Below are 17,814 nucleotides of genomic sequence, written 5' to 3'. Positions count from 1 at the left end.
CAATTTGGAGGACAATTCTGTTGTAGATTATACATATTATAATATTAACACAGAGCAGACATCTCACTAAGTTGAAAAAGGAACTAGAATGATGTCATGACTGGTTCAAAAGACGAGGCAAAAAAATTATTTGATGTAAGTTTTGCAATTCACACAACTACCCATATAAGACAGGTTTACCATTTCCTTTATGGATCCCACCATTACAGTAATACAATTGCTGAAAAGTGGTCATAATATCCAGTTAGTATCAAGTACTTCAGTGCCTGGCAAAGCAGATATCTATAATCTAAGATTCCCATGGTCAGTAGGGTAAAAACTAGGGAAAGTTTTGTAATTTTAAAAAGGAAAGAAGATTCTCTGTAGAGCTTTTCTTCAAAATATATGATGTTTAAACATAAGATAATTTTATACTGGGAAGGGGCAAGTACAAAATCGTTCCAGCTCATCTCAAACAGAAATCCTTTTATTTTAAAATGGAGCTGCTCGTAAAAGACTCGTTCACTGGATCAGGCCAGTCTCATGACTAGAGTCTGTATTTTCAAACAGACCCAAGAAATTCATCTGCCCACTATTTCTAATAAAAATAACTAATGTTACCTTGGGGTTCAAAACAAAGGGCTATTAGTATAATTATGCCTACTGGTCTTGAGGATATGAAAGAACAGGAAAGAGAAGTAACCGCACAGAACTATAGCGGCAAATCTTCTGGAACGTCCCAAATACCAAGTTATCCCAAAAGTCAGTTCCTGTCTAGATCACCCATGATTAGGGGCTTGATATGACAGCAATGTACTTTTAAAACAAGACAACATACAAACAAAAAATCAAAAACACAAAACCAAAACACGTTAAAGAAAATTTTCAGCAATGAGAATAAATACACTTGGAAAACTACAAGTAGTTATCACTACTTTAGAGAAATCAAAGCATATTATAAAACCTATCCAATTCATCTGAGAGGCTTTCATTTTGTCTTTTTTAAATTTCCCTTATCTGTGGTATGTGATGAAAAGGCTACTTGGTGAAGCTCACGGGCTCTGGGTATGAAGTCTCACCCTTCTGCTTCACCAGCGATGTAGCCATGGACACTCATGTCAACATTCTGTGCCTCAGGTTCCTCATTTAAAAATGGGGATATAAAACTATATATCCTACTTAGGGGGACCAAAGGCACTCTTGATACATCAAAAGCACTAAATGAAAGTGTAATACTATTATTTCAACTAATAAGATGTTATATCCTTAACACTACATAGGAAATGGATTGCCTGGCATACGGCAGACTGTCAATACATACTTTTGAATATATGAATGTGAACAAATTTCATAGATTAGACTCTCATGTGAAATGCAGTATATGAACACTGATGCTGGCTATTCTCTTAAGAATGTGATTACTAAAACTGATTTAAAATTTTAAGAAACATGTCATTATAGTCCAAAAACTGTAAAATAAAGTACAGTTTATTAAAAACACATTTGTATAACATTATAGATTTGTAATTGTTGCTCCAGTATCATTTATAATACAGACTGAAAATCAACTAAACACGTAAGTATATTTAATTCCTACGGAAATGACTGTCACGTTTCAGGAGAGCAGTACTGAAGCTAAGCTTCAGGAGCACGAGGTAGTTTCTTTTTAAAATTTATTTTTCCATTAATAAATAAATTGTCCAACATATTAGAGATCCTAGGAAGCTGTGAATAAAAGGAAAATTGGAAAATCATCTTTCTCAATATTACTTCTAAATGGAATGTTCAAATTTAAATTTATTTTATATATATTTTGCAACTTGAAAATAAAAATAACACTTCTCACCCACTTTATATGACTTGGCTTAAAGATATCTTTTCCAGGTGAGAAATAAGATAGAAAATAATCCAATGCCTTAAAAATGTGAAAGTTGTGACGTGTGTGTGTGCGCGTGTGCGCGCGCGAGTGTGTATGTATGCCCACATGTGTGGTGAAAGAGGGAAGGTAAAAATGCGCAAATCAGAGTAAAACCTCCATGAAATATTTGACCTAAACATTTTTAGAAGGAAGACATTACGCTGGTAGAATAGCTGACCTTTGCTTAACAAAATGAATCTACCCTGTATCAGAATGTATATATATTTATCTAGTTTTTAAATGCAATTTCTAAAACTCCAGGGAAAATAAGCATCAAAATGTAATGTTTTATTATGAATACAAATGTTTACTTTTTAAATTCCCAATTTTCCTCCCAAATCCATATCCTCAAAAGTTTTATGACTACAGGCTCTCTTGTCCCCAAATCAGTGTTTATTCTCTCCTTAGCTGCAGTTCAGAATGCACCATCCAACTTACCTAACCACATCCACCGAAAAAAACAAAAGTAACAACAAAACATCTAACCTCAGACCTATAACGAGCTAAGCGTTTCTTATGTCTTAGAACACTTTACAAATATAAAAAAATACATGGTACAAAGAATTTAATAAATTAGTGTCAATCTGTTTGGGCAGATTTATGATAGGAAAGTGATAACAGAAATAAAGGTATGAGTTGTAAATCAAACCAAGCCCACTTAGGAATTTCTGCAGCTGGAGAAAACCTTATGAATATTATCAAAGAAAACATTATTGTATCCAAATGTAAGTATTCCCTTTTTTTTTTGAGACGGAGTCTCGCTCTGTCACCAAACTAGAGTGCAGTGGTGCGATCTCGGCTCACTGCAACCTCCGCCTCCTGGGTTCAAGCAATTCTCCTGCCTCAGCCTCCCAAGTAGCTAAATCAGCACTTTAAAATTTATTGTCAGGCAAGGACATAGGCTTAGCAAGTCAGGACTTTCTTGTTAGTCATTGCACCGTGACTTTAATCTCCAGGGACACTGGCTCCTTCAATTGTCAAAAGGAGGAGCCTAGGAAGGATAATCCCTTCTGGTCCTAAGAATCCAAGTCCAAATGGACATTTGCTTAGCAAGTATTAGACAATCGTCCTAAGAGCATTGGAGGCAGGGCTTATTCAACACCCCAGGCAAAATCCTGGTGGCTCCCCAGTTCCACTCCTCTTGGCCCCTGCTCTATAAAAGGAATTTACCTGCCCACGGGGTGAACTTTCTACTAACTGTAGTATTTAGGGCCCCTGTAGCCATACTTGCTACTGAAGTACTTTATCATATTCAACAAAATAAAACCCATACTGTACAGTAAAATGTGTATGGTGAATTGCATGCTAAAGGTTCTCTCCCATGAATAAACCAATACTCCACAGGGGAAGAAAGGGCTTAATACTTGGCATTTCTTGGTGCTAGGTCCCATTTTGCTCAAGACTGAGGCCATATTTATTTGCTAGGCTTTTTTCACCATGACATCTTCATCACCAAATCTTAACCATAGGAAAAAGAGTAGTTTTGTCAAACTTGGCATATATTTTGGACATAGGCTTTAGGGAACTTGCATCTCCCATCTTAATAACTCTAGACAGAAAAACATAATAAAGAAGCAAACAGAAAACAGTTTATGTTGAAAACATTCTGACTGGAGTATTAGATTCGTAGAAAAAGAGAAGATGATTCAGCAAAATATAAAATAAGTACCTCATTTAGAGAACAATTTACATTTTTTCATATTGTTAAATATTAAATTAATTTCAAATATTTGCTTTCACTGCTAAACTATGCATAATTTTTAGAAGTTTTTTTAAGGAAAAGAATACTGCAATTATATCTGATGTTGAAATTGTAGCCTAGCTCCATCACTTAATGATTACAGTGAGGTATCCAGTCACAGGAAGCCATATATCTGAAAACCTTTCTCTACAGAAATTCACCAATGTATGACTCCAAAACCAAGTCCTGAATTACATTTTGTCATTCTACGTAATGTTATAATTGTATGCAATTCATTTTGCATGATAACATTAAGTAAATTCACAATTCTGTTTATAAGTTATAGCGAGGTGGAGTTTATTGGCGGAATGTTGATATCATTTAACAGTTAGTTCTCACTGACTCTATCAATAAATATTTGTACCGACATCCTCTTCTTCAGCTCATAGTAAATGCCTTAAGTCTTTGTCTGAATATGCCTCCAAGATCAATGGGACATTTAGTAACATAAAGACACATGCGATTCCAGTACTGGGTGTTTACATTATATTTTAACTGAGTTTTTAAAAAGTTTATTTCTAGATCATTTCAAATTTTCAAATGTTAGCAACCATGTAACATGTTATCTGGAGTTGTCTGCGAAACAAAGTCCCTGAAGTAAGAGTCACCCTTTTATTCTATCATCCTATTCATTTGTGATTAATTAATTTAAATTACTTTTATTTGATGGTTATAAATTCATATCCTCTCTATTCCAAGGGTGAGAGGGAAGATAGGAGATTAGCTGTAGGTATAACTGAAATGACAAATAAGAGTTTTCTCTGAATTGCAAGAAACGGACACTTAACAATACAGAGAATATGTAACCTGTGGCTACAGCTTATTTTAGAAGAATATAGGAAGCTATTAATTATAAACTTAATTCATTTGCTTCATTCCTAAAATTTCTAGCAAATATCAAAGTAAAAATGTTGGAATGTAACTTAGCAAATCTGAAATGCATGGAGTTTCTATGAAACAGAAGCACAAAGCTGACAAGATTCCCTTCAAAGGTACCCAATAATCTTCATGAGCCTCACATTAGAAACACATTTTGAGAATATCTGCTACTCAGAATATAGCAGAAATACACTTTGAGATCTCTCAACTGCAGAAATGTTTACAGCAGCGTCCTACAGTTCAAGTTCAAATGGCTAAGATTAATATTCAGAATTAAAACTCAAATTAAAAGATAGCATTAAAAATTTGGTAAAAATCTAGTTGGACCAACATTTTAATTATACTGTATCATGGAATGGCCTTAAAATGGGTTTGAGTACTGAGGGGATGACTATAACACATTTACATGGTGACCACAAAAGCAGCCCTTTAAGAGCAGGTTCACGGCATCCTTTTTCTTTTTTATTTGAAATCAGCTGAGTTTCATCAAAAATGATGTTTGATTTTCTGTCTATAAGCAGGTAGGCAGTCTCTATCTAGCGTTTTAGCTGCCCTCCACCAAATTTATTCTAAAAAAAGAAATCAAGGAAAATAATTAAAAAATCTTTATTTCATTTCAAAAATCCCTGATGGTATGACAGGCATCTCAGAGGGAAAAAAGAAAATTCCACTTAAAAAAACAGAAAAGAAGTAAACCAAAGCCACAAAACTGGTCACAAAATCCTAATGAATTAACAACTATTCAACCTTTAGTTAAGAGTAATTATTTTAATAATTATTTGTACCAAAATACTTTTAATTTTTTGGTAATGAGTAAAGTATCCAAGAATTGTACTGTTATTTTACTCAGATAGCACGGTGAAGTTTTACACATTAACAGACACTGCCATTCCCTCTCACCGAAGCTTTGTGGGAGTAGTACCACCTCGACTCTTTCTTAAATAAGGGCATTCAGGAGAATGTAGCCATCACGCTAATAGCACTCAGAAGACGAATCTAAAAATTAGCCAGCGGAGTCTTCCACAGAACTGTTCTTCCTGTAAACAGTCCTTTGGCTCTTTTCCCCAAGGGAGAAAAAGCCTATAGGCTCTGTTCACAAGGAATCAGGCATATTTTAAAAGGTCACCAGTGGTCAAGTCACTTTGCATTTTTGGCAGATTCTTCCTTCAGATACCAGTTGCTTTAAACCAGGGAGCTCCATCAAACCTCAAATCAGGGTTGCCCATGATGTCTTATTATTTATTACATGCTATGCTAAGTACCTGTGAAAGGGGGCACTCCTTGGCCAACGAACTCTGATTCATATCTTTCAGTAAGTCCTTCAGAGCATTCCTCACTGTGGTGTGCGACCATTGTTCGGGAGGCAAGTCTTCTAGTTTGGGGCAACTATTTGAGACATAGATTAGAAAGGGGATTATTACAAGATTGCATCCCGCTGCAGAACATTCCTTTAAGACAGACAGATTTCATTTTGCGCATCAAACAGATGCATCTGGAGATTGCTCTCGGTCTCCTGATTGTTCCGATTAGTTAATTACTTTATACAACACATCTGCTGTATCGATGCATGAATTATACATCAGCTGCCTGTGGTGGCTATTTTTTCATGTTACTTCTACCTTCCTGCTCTGATGCGCTTGGGAAGACAATTTAAGGTGTACTGCTTTCTCCTGAGCCATCGTGAAAAGCTTTAATGTATTAACTGATTTCCTTTCATTACTCTGTTCATACGAATTAAAATCATAAATAAATAAATAAATAAGACTGTGGTAATAGTGAATAAGACAGTCTTTCACAAAATGTACACAGATGGCACTGTTCATGATATGCAAAAACATTTTTTTCTTAAGTAAACTTTATGTAAAATGCCTTCTTGTGATGCATTATTTAATTGACTAAACGTAAAAAGTCTTGTCTTTTGATAACCTCCACAAACCTACACATTTTTTGTGTGTGTGTGGGGGGGGGATTGCTTTTAAATTATACATTGAAGTTAGGAAAAAAGGCAGAAGGGTAGGGTAACAAAATTGATCTGTATTAACCTTTCTGAAACACAGACTAAAAAAAATTGAAGGTCAACCAGAGAGAAATGCTTCATTTCAAAAGACCAGGTAAGAAGAATGTTTCACCCTAGATTTGCTGTCTTGACTCACCTGTGTAACTGAATTTTCAATGTGACCACATGATACACATCTTGAAGCATATCTGCTACTGTAGCATCAGGGGCATCTGTCACGTAAGACAGTGGAACTGGATTCCACTTTCCAACCTGGATTAGCCCTATTTCAGATAAAGAGAATATGTCAATAAATATTTTACCCTCAGATAATATATCTAGCAGAAGGGTGTTCTTTTCTTTTCTACTACTCCTACCACAAGTAATACCGTTATTTCTGTTTGAATGATTCCCTTCCCTCTAAAAGGCAGGTCAATGAAAATATTCACAGCTTAGCTTTCCAAATTGTAAAATTATGTAAATGACTGTAGGGTTGTTATTATTTTGGAAATAAAACCCCATCAATAAAACCTATGCATAAGGCCACATTTTCCTAACTTACAGGAAGTTCTAATAAGACATAGCTGAACCAGTTCTAAATGGCTTTACAATTTAGATAAGATTCTCTATTGCAGTGGGAATCAGCATTGAAAAATACTTTACAGCCCATAAAACCATCAGAAACAGAATAAAAGAAACAGAACTAGATATTCAGTCATAAATGCAAATTGACTCTCAACAGTCCATCTGCTCAAATACACTCCTCACTTCCTTGTGGGTCCTCAGTGGAGCAGATTATTAAGGTCAATAAGCATACTAATGATTCAGCTGAAGTAATTTAAAAAAAAAAATCTACCTCGACATTCCACATGAGCAAAATGTGTGTTAACTAAACCAAACTGAATTAAGCCAATTTTTTAAAGCCACAGCCTATAAGGAACCAATGTAATACACAGGCTACAGTTCTTTGAATAAAAATATTCAGTGCTTTCTCTGCAAGGTAAACAAAGAATGCCAAGCAATTTTTCCAACCCCACGTACACATTATTTACCTTTGGCCTGGGCAGCAGAGCTATGTGAATAACCTAGAGACAGCAATGCCATTTCGATCAGCTGGTTGAAAAGCATATCCTTTCTCACCAGCACAAATTCTGCATGCTCCTCCTTGCAATCATATTCAATGGCGTTTTCATAATGTTCCACCACACAGAAAACTGGCAGCATGGTTCCTATCAAAAAGATGAAGAAGAGATGGAAAACCAACAATCTTCAGAAATACAGCTTGTGGATGGGGGGGAGGAAAAATTAGCCATGAAAATAAATAATCACAAGAGATTCACTGTGCTTCCAAGGCAGACTGGGTACAGAACTACAGGCAAATGCACACAAATATATACATTCTCATATTATTTAAAGTTGTAACAGAAATATTTAAGTAGAATATGAACTTGGTCCTAAGGTAAGTTGTGCTCTAAATTAACAGTGCATTTTCCAAAAGCAATGAATGCAGAATTACCTTTCTGATCAAATAATAATGGTGACGAAAGAGAAATAAATGTGTCTTCTCTAATTTGCTATGAGAAGTATACAGTATGCAAACATAACTCACTATTTATCTTCAGAAGAACCCACCTTTCTACTGCTTACATGATTTTGTTAATAATAAACTTTTCCTGGGTTTGTGTCCAAACAAATTATCTTTGACCACGAATTTTCATTTTCTTCCTTTTTTAGATATTAACTCTAACTGGTTCCACAAAAAGTACTTAACCAAACTGGTGCTCATAATACACAATTTCAATGTCTGCATAATGTAGAAAAATAACATTTGCTTTTATGAATATTCATTTAACCTACCTAACTAAAAAGAGAGCACGGTACCCATAAGTCTTTAAAATCAACAATCTTTGTTACAGTAAATAAGGTAAAAATGAGAGACAGAAAAGGAAACTGATATACTTGGATAAAGGAATATGCATAGATTTGGTGTGCTCTCTCTTTATATATTTTAATCCAATATAGTAACTCAGTAGCCAGATGATTAATAAGCACAGGCCACACTACTATTAGAAAGAGGCTTCTTCTAGAAATTGGTATTACGGAATGCTGTGGTACACAAGGTGTTTACGCAGCGCACTGTCAGACTTCCAATGATAACGGAAAAGGGTTAAAAGCAGATGCATCTGAATTGTACTGTGGCAAACTGCCAGAAGGGTATCATCTTTAGCATAAATGATGACAAGGGTTACTTTAACAGGGCACCCAGGATCCACAATTAGTCCTACAATACTAACGCCTCTATAAGCTCTGTCCTCTGGACTCACAGAATCATACCAACTTCTGAAGATGTCTTAGTGCACACCAACCGTAGCTAAAAATCAGGATTTCCTACTGACACCAGAGAGGCCCTTCAAAGATTCTCTATTTGCTCGTTTCTGCTGAACAAAAGCCGGCACTAAAACAGCCACATCTTTCTACATGTGAGTCTTCACCAAAGCTTTAGTGAACTGTTCACAAGAGATTCTAGGTCTGACAAAACCCTTTAGGTTTACTTAGAAAAACTCAAACTCATTCGGAGGTACCAACAGGCTAGGCATGAAAAACAAGCCACAGAGCTTGCCAATATTTTTGTCATTCATTCAGCTGTTTTATACCAGAGAGAGAACCCGTCGGGGATCGGAAGACAACTTGGGGAGACCATAGCAAATATAGTAATATGCAAACTGGTAATTCCTTCCTTGGTTTGAAGATATTTTGGCAAAATCGCCTAAACAAATAAAAACATTCAATCCCTTTTTCTTAGTAGTGTTTTCTCATCTCAGCCATAATTTTCATCTAGCACCTGTCAGACAGAAACCATGCACATGAAAAATAAGATGAAAATGTTAATAAAAACCCACAAAAAGACTTTAGCAATTTTGTTATTTGGAGTATCTGAGACCCTCCTACAATTAAACTGCATTTTTAGAATACATCCAAAACAAAACAAAACAAAACCAAAAAGCATTTGAGCAGGAAGTGAATTTACTGTACTTTTAGTTCTTCCTCCTCCTGTCCTGATATCTTCAAAGAGTTGGGTAAGTACAACAAAAACATATACATTTATTTTTCCTTTTGTAGGATGAATCAGATGTACTCTACAATATGCTTTTCCTTAGATCTATGAAATAACTGCAGGGTTTTCAAACTATTGAAATATATTGGATTTATTGTGGATTTTATTGAGCATGTTTAGAGGTACCCTAAAATAATAAAGATGGCTATAAAGTGACAATAGTACTATCTAATTACAGACCTTCTAGCAAACTGTTGCGGTTACCCTCCCGTTCCTGGGAGTAATGCTGAACATAAGCCTTTTCTGAACTGTCTGATTATTTGTGCTAGTGTTTGGTGAGAGTTCCAACTACAGCAACTTCATAACCTTCCAGCATTTAAAGGGGAGAGCACTGGTCACTGCTGAATGCTAAAAATACCACATGATTTAAACCTGAAGGCAGTCTTAGAAGCTTTTGCTGAAGGTTTATGAGCCTGTGTAAACAGCACGTCTGCCATAAGGAGCAGTGAAGTCTGTAGAATCCTTGTCTAAAACTGTCCTGGCATTAAAGTTTGCTGTGCAAATATCACATAATACCAGAGACAGCTGAAATCTCCTATTTAGGAATTTATGGAACTTACATGTTTGCAGGCGTCAGAAAGTCTTTTTTATAGAGCCCCAGTGCTTCACAGTACGATATTAATGCACTCTGTTTGAAAAGCCGTAATAAATTATATTTTTAATGCTCTTACCCTGGCTTTCTTAAGATGCATACATTCTTGGCAAACAATCAATAAATAGGGTAATCATGAGTAGAGGCCAAAGAATTTGCTGAAGTGCTGTTTTCCCATTTTTAATAGATAAAGATCTAACAATACGGACTGCTGTGTCTGTTCATTTCAGGATCAATATATTCTTTGTTTTCGCCAAACCAAGGAAAAAATAAATGATTGTATGATAAATGTTATGCATCAAACACAATGAAATTCCTCTGCCTTCTAACTTTATCTACTTAATATCCTTGGTTGCTAAAATATAGCATTTTTATCCATTGCTTAGCAAATGTAAGGAACATCTGATTCCTATACATGTTATTCAGACACAACATGAAACTCCTTATGAGGCACATGCATTACACCCAGAGTAGGCACTGCTTTACAGGAACAACACTGTTAAACACAGTCAAAGTTGTTAAACTGCATCAATTTAATATTGGTAGAAAAGAAAAAGAGTCACACAGTTACACATCTTCCCCTTATAAACTTGCCTAAATCTGTTCTTTCTTCATCAAAAATACGCAATTAAAACAAAAATCAAAAACTAGAATCATCAGATTTTTTACTGCTAATGAATTTGCTCTTAAGAAAATAAGCCACAAAAAATAACATTACCAAACTTCTACATAAGATTTCCAAGATCTCTGAAACTGCCCTACAACTAAGAATCTTAGGAAGAAGCTAGGGTAACTCTCACATCACCTAAGTGTTTTATTCTTAATCAGGTTATTTTAAAGAAACAGCCGCCTACAATCCTCTACTATAACACCTTTTGAATGGACCCTTGCCAAAACTAAAACCATTATATTTAATTCAGTCCTTATTACCCAAAATGTTCCATGATTCCAGTCTATAGTAAAACGCTCCACCCAAGCATGGAGCCTATACTTTCCAACATGATTGATACTAAGGACCCAGAATGTAACTAATGTAAGACCATAAGGAGAATAAAGGCAGAGTATACAAAACATGTTCTGCCACTCCACCCCCACACAGTGTGGCCTTGTGTAGACAACAGGGCTTTCGGCTTTCCAAGATTTGGCTTGAAAGTATTTACCTTTCCTAAGGTTGGTTTTCATCAGATGGCCCGAGTGTTTTAAAGGCACTCCCTGCATTTTTGCACCTGTACTCCCAAGCCTTCCTCTTCCTAGCGGGCTCCCGTTCTGCTCCAGGCGTGCAATCTTGGCTGGTGGACCCTTCGGATCACTCACATTGTTAGACATTTCTGAATGTTCTTTCCCCTGAGTTGCCTCGTTCAAATGATCCATACTCAGTCACTGTCTAAAGATCACCTGCCAGAATTTAAAAAGAAGACATGTTATAATTGGGTGGGGACCTACGTGTATATATGTGTCCTATGTAAATATTTTAGCTCTAGATATCTCTCCACAAATATAATGTATTTGTAAAATGGCCTATCTAGATATGATACAGATGTTACTGTATTTCTAGATGATAGCCTTACATTCTTATTCAAATTAACAAAATGATCTGTGGAAACTGTACCAATACACATGAATAAAAAGGTAATTGACCTATAAAAAAACTAAGTGGGGAAAAATGGGCTTACTTTTAGAACAAGAATTATTACAAGTATAGCTAAAAAGAAAATAGCAAATTGTACTTATGTAGTCCCAATTTTTAACAACTAGAAACTCATTACAAAATACAACAGAAACACTTTAATAAAGGATGGAAAGATGATCACAGTTCAAAATATTAGAAATCTAATGTATATGTTTCATATGTATATATTTTATATGTGTATGTATATTAATTCTTATGAGAAAAAACATAAACCATCTCAAAAGAAGGTAACAAACATCTAACTGCTTTTTAAACTCCCCATTGGCTTTTGTAAATTAATGCATAGAAAAAGTTTTCTACTGTCAAAGTTCCAAGAGTATGTGACAGATCTAGTCAAGTTTTGGGTCAAAGATGTGATTGGATCAGTTTACCCCTAAAGAAACAGGAAGAAGTGAAGGGTTTTCAAATATCCAACGTACTGATGCATTAAAACTCATGTGTTTTAGAGTTAGTATTTAGGTGTCCATTAGTAATAGAGGGCTGTTAACAATAAATATTTTTAAAAAATTGAATACACTTCGTGATATGCACATCAGGTTGAAGTGCCAAGCTCAATTAAAAAAAAAAACAAAACACAAACAAAAAACCTTGATGATACTGGTAAAACAAAATATCCAGTATTCAGAAATAACGTCAGCATGCAATGGCGTTAACAGTGTAATTAACTTCAAAAAAATTAACAGATAATTATTTTCAGTTATATATTAGATATCAATTTTCCCATCATTTATAGTAAAGTGATTAGACAATATCAAAGTCATTTTTAAAGTATAGTTTTAATTAGAATTGATAAGAACACGTAAGTAGAATTATTTTATGAACTTTGATGGTATTTGAAATATTGAGCTTATGAAACTAAGGGATCATATTTAGGAAAACAAGAGAGAATAATTACCATTTTTCCTAGCTGTCTAGTAATTTGACATAGCTTGTTTTTGTTGTAAATTCTTACACTGGAGCTATTTAAATCTGGATTTGTTGAAAGCCAGTTTGTATTAGCATGGCTTTTCTGTAAATATTTTTTTCTTCTGTTTAACCATAGCCTACTTCTTACCATATAATCAAGAAAAGGGGGGCAGCAATGATAATCTGGAAGTTTAAAAGCAACCTTAAGAATGCCAGTTGAAGAACTATAAAGTTTGAGAAAAATTAATGGCTATTTATCTTTGTACTCCAGAGTGGCACACTGAGAACTAAAGGTTTACCGTTGATAGAGGTCCCATCTGTTTTTGGTTATGAGGTTCATTAACAATAAATGTGCCTTTTTAAACCACTTTTTAGCAAGATTACTCTTTTCCATTATATTAAACTGCAGTCTAAAGCCAAAATTAGAAAGAGATGATTATTAACTTATTCAAAACACTCTTTATAATGTTTCATGTGGATAACACAGAGCTGCTTTTTCTGAAATTGGTTGCCTCATGCTAGAGCAGAAGATGAATTTTAAAACATATGATTTGAAAAGAAAAATCTTTAGCCCTTGGGGCAATTTAAGTGGAAAAAAAGGGAGGGGGTGTAGCCAACAGCATCAAAGTTAATGCTATAAAACGTATTAAGTAATCATGAGGCTTAACAACACTAGAAACTGTACAGCAAATGAAAGTGATACATTATAATTTAATGTATTGACAATCTAAAGTATCATATAGGTCATGAAAAACTGTCCTTTGAATACCCACCTATAAGCATCTATTAAACACTAAGTCGTGGTGTAAAAAGCTTTACATTACAAATCAAAATTAAATGTCCATAAAACACCCAATTTACTCATTTTAACTCTATGCCCGGGCTAAAGTTCACCAAACCTCAGTTTGGAATTGAAAAGAGCAACCTCCAACAGGCCTGCCTGGATGACAGCAGCAGGAACTAACTATGGTCTCAACAGATGCCAGGCTGAAGAGTTTCTTTTGAGTTACACATGTTACAACCCATTTTAGTGTAATGTCTGGTTGCCACACAGAAAGCAAGCTACTTTCTGAAAATCCCATTTATCTGCCCATAAACTAAGACCATATATGATAATTACTGAATAAAACAGTGAACTCAGTAACAACAATTATTTCCTTTAAAAAGAAAGAAAATCTCGAAATTCTAGTTAAGAACCGATTTTTTGCAAAGTGAGATCCTTTTCAATGAGTTTCTAGCTGGATCGCCTCCTTCACCCCCACACAACCCCACAATCACATTTTAAGATTGTGCCCTTATCCATTCCATATGGCCAGCACGATCCAGGCCAAGCTTTCACTGTGACCTTTTAAAGAGACAAAGAAGCAAAGTACTATCTAGAAACAGAAACACTGCAGTTTTACTGAGTGAAATTAGCAAAACCGACCTGAAACTCACCACTTCAAAACTTGACAGCATATAAATAACAAAAACAAAGGAGATTTCCTTTGCAGCCCGGGTTCTTGAAGAGAAGTTCAAGACTGATGTTTTCTATGTCCTTTTTTTTTTAATTAAAAAAAAAAAAAAAAAAAAAAAACAGCAGCAGACCTGAAGGCGACTTCCCCTGAAATTGTATTATTTTCCTTTTCCCTACCCCCGCCCCCCTAAGCGGGGGAAGGGCAGAAATAAACGTCTAGAAGAGTAGCCATGAGAAAGGAGTTTAAATAAAAATCACAATTCGAAAACCAACATATATGGGTTTGTAAAATGTCTAACCTCAGAGAACGGGGTTTGCGATGGGGAGGAGGGGAGAGTGGGAAGCAGGGAGGAGGAAAAAGATAAAATTGATCTGACAAGTGATTCGTTGGGGGGAAATCGTAAAAACAAAGCAAAACCCGTTATGAGCTGTACACTGTGATGGTGCTGGGGAAACGAGGTGGTGACTGAGGATTCTCTTTAAAAAAAAAAAAAAAAAAATCACTGCGGACAAGGTCTTCAAAAAGGAAAAAAGGTCTCTTCGCGTCTCTCCCTCCCTCCTGCTCGCTCGGGTTCTTCGGCGTGAGGACAGAAAGTCTACTTCTGGCTGTCACTTGCAATATTATTCTTCAATAACCCCGAAGAACGCGCACTGGGAAGGCCACCTCGCCTCCCTTCCAATCACCCCCACCCCCCTCCCCAACAATCGCGACTAATATTAACGAACCTTAAACTTTTCCCCACAGCCTCGCACCCCCAACGAGGGCATCTAGCGGGGGACAGCGAGGGTGGGGGGCAGAGGGTCGCGAGAAAAGCCCCGGAAAGGCACTAAAATGCCACTTCTGATTCTGCCCTCGCTGACAACAGCCCCAAGGACCCTCTCCCTGCCCATTGACGCGGGGCTGTGAGCGTCTGGGGTCCCAGCAAGTGAGGAGAGAAGAGGTTCGGGGGGAGGGGGAGGAGGAAGAAGATCAGAAGGCACCCCCAGCCACCTCCACCGCCTAGGCAGCGACAAACTCCCCGCCCCCTCCCCCCAAAAAGTCGCCAAGCTCTCACTCGTCCAGAGTCCGAGGTAAACAACGAGCACCACAATGGCACTAGGACTTTGGGGGAAAAGAAACCCAGAAACCCCAACAAAACTGATCAGGAGTTTCCTGAAATGAAAGAGGGGGGCGGGCAGCGTCCTCTAGAGTCGCCCTGGCTTTCGGCTGGGCCCCCGGGCAGGCTAGAGGGCGGCCGCGGCTGTTGTTGTTGTGACGAGGCCGGGTGTTGCTGGGTGGCACAGGGAGAGGTGTGTGTGTGTTTGTGTGTGTGCGTGAGTGTGAGCGCGTCCCCGGACGGGGCTGCTTCTCTCGCTCTCTCCCTCGCTAGCTCTCCCCCTCGCTGCCGTCTCTGCCCCCATTAAATTATTAGTTGACTCATCCCGGCCGCTGTCGCTGCCGCCGCCGTGCCCCGCTCGGCTCCGCGCGTCCGCCCGGGCTGCAGCCCTCTCCGCCGCTGCTCCTGCTGCTGCTGCCGCCGCCGCCGCCGCTGCCGCTGTGGGTGCCTCTTCTTCCTCCTCCTCATTTTAATACAAAATCACCCCGCTCGCAGCCCCAGCCCCGAGCACGCAGCCTCCTCCCGGCCGCCCGCCGCCGCCCGGAGCCTTCCCCAGCGGGGCCGGCTCATCCGCCGCGTCCGGGGAACGGGAGCGAGCGAGAAAGTGGCGGCGGCGGCGGCGGAGGAGGAGGGGGGAGGAGAGGAGGAAGGGGGTGCGGAGCCGAGGAGGAAGGCGGCGTGGGGGGGCAGGGTGCACGGAGCGGGCGGAAAAGGGATGGAGATTAAAACCCGGGCTGGAGGGCCGGGATTGGGGGAGGGGGCGGGGGCGGCGAGTTAAAAAGCCGAAAGACAAGTAACTAGTGAATGAGTGTGGGAAGGGGGGGAGCGCACGATTTCCGGCCCCGGGCGCGCAAGAATTTGTAATGAGCTTGATTAGAGTGAGGCGGCCCGACATTTATTACACACAATACCCAGAATAACAGGGCGCTGCGCGAGGGCTAGCGCCGGCCGCCGCCAGACGCGCCAGGGAGGGCGCAGAGGGGAGGAGGAGAGGGGGCTTCCCTGGCAGCGTCCGCCGGAGCGGGGAGGGGAGCGCGCGGCGCGCTGGCGGCAGGGGCAGGTGTGTGAGTGGGAGCGGGGAGGGAGGAGGGGCAGGACGGGCACGGGGGGCGGGGGGAAAGAAAATGACGGGGAGGAGGGGGCGAGGGCCAGGGGAGAAAACTAACCAACCACCCACATACCACAAAAGCCACAAAAAGGAGTACGCCTGGAGCGTCGCAGAGGGACAGGCGAGGTGGGGGGACAGGGAGACGCACCGGCCCAGTGGGAGAAGGGCGCGGATACGCAGGTGACAGGCGCTGAGGACTGAGGTAGGGAGACATCAGGAAGTGGCTGGAGGGGTACAGACGGAAGGCAGATCTCTCCGGAGAAGCACGGAGGGTGCAGAAACGTACAGCAATAAAGGCCAGGAGCCTCGAAACGCTCCGAGTGTTTATCCTCTAAGGAGGGTGGTCCTTAAACTATGAAGAGCCAACATTAGAAAGAACTGAGTAAGAGCTTTCTGTACTAGTCAGACGTTGGTTCAAATCGCCCTCACTTCTGAGCCATAGAATACTTTGGAAGAAGAAATACGTGGCCGAGTTAAACAAAATTTGGGTCACTTGAAAGAGACCTGACTTCTTATTATAAAGGAAAAGATGCCATCATTCAAATAATTTACCCTAGGCAAAAGAGGAAAGTTTGGGTTGGTAAATACATCTGTTGTAGCAATAAACACTTCTGCTGTAATCTAGGGTAGGTTACCCAGTTAGATAAACGGTCATTACCACATAAGTATGATCCTATTATTTAGACAATCTATTAAATATAGTTCATGTAAAAATAAAGAATATTACAATGTAACCCAAAATAGAAATGCATCATTTATCGCTTAGGTTTTAGTTTTACCATTTTAGCATCCTGAAGGCAGTTAATCATGAACAAAAATAAGAATTATTTTTCAGAATATGCTGGTAGGGAAAAGAGAAAAATCAGTCAGATAAACATTTTGTTACACAAAAAAGCAACAAGTTAGCACAAGTACTGAGATAAAAGGTAAATATGCAAATTAAGCTCTGTAAAGCCACCAATACACTCTTAGGCACACCGTTTACATTACAAATCTAAAGAAAAGCCAAAAGGTAAAGCAGAAAAGTGTAGGAAATGATGGCCTCCTGGGGGAGAGTAAGTTTAGGAGAAACACAATGAAAATATATCACTCTAGTAGCACCTAAGTTTCACCCACAAACCAGAAAGGTTAGTCAAAATCTGGGAAGGCAACCGTGAATCGTGGCACACAAACCCAAGCCTTGAGCAAAAGAATGAACATGTGATAATAAAACAGAAAACACAGCATCAAAAATAGGAAAAGAAATTTAAGGCAAATTTTTAGTAAAAAGCCCAAATGATAGTAAATTTTTAAAAGTTAAAATGTGGGGAAATCGGAAGGAAGATATGTTAGCTAAA

General features: G+C 38.5%; 1 protein-coding gene across 6 annotated transcripts in view; it reads right to left on the bottom strand.

The window, feature by feature from the left end:
* Nucleotides 1–17,814, bottom strand: part of SATB1 (SATB homeobox 1) — a 96,682-nt gene that overhangs the window by 61,037 nt on the left and 17,831 nt on the right. For 2 of the 6 annotated variants that reach the window (XM_054552536.2, XM_063722170.1), the window contains exons 2-5: nucleotides 11,381–11,615; nucleotides 7,566–7,742; nucleotides 6,671–6,797; nucleotides 5,780–5,903 (exon numbers count right to left, since the gene is read on the bottom strand). In XM_054552536.2, the coding sequence (XP_054408511.1) occupies nucleotides 5,780–5,903; nucleotides 6,671–6,797; nucleotides 7,566–7,742; nucleotides 11,381–11,591 (639 nt within the window). In that variant the 5' untranslated portion in view covers nucleotides 11,592–11,615. Of the gene's footprint in view, nucleotides 1–5,779; nucleotides 5,904–6,670; nucleotides 6,798–7,565; nucleotides 7,743–11,380; nucleotides 11,616–14,242; nucleotides 16,071–17,814 lie in introns of those variants that run through there. The other 4 variants (XM_054552538.2, XM_054552537.2, XM_002814020.6 and 1 more) reach the window with 4 other exon arrangements.

Source organism: Pongo abelii, chromosome 2 (genome assembly GCF_028885655.2).
Source record: "Pongo abelii isolate AG06213 chromosome 2, NHGRI_mPonAbe1-v2.0_pri, whole genome shotgun sequence".
Classification (NCBI taxonomy): domain Eukaryota; kingdom Metazoa; phylum Chordata; class Mammalia; order Primates; family Hominidae; genus Pongo; species Pongo abelii.
The sequence above is the reverse complement of the archived record's forward strand: the minus strand, read 5'-3'. Positions and strand labels throughout refer to the sequence as shown.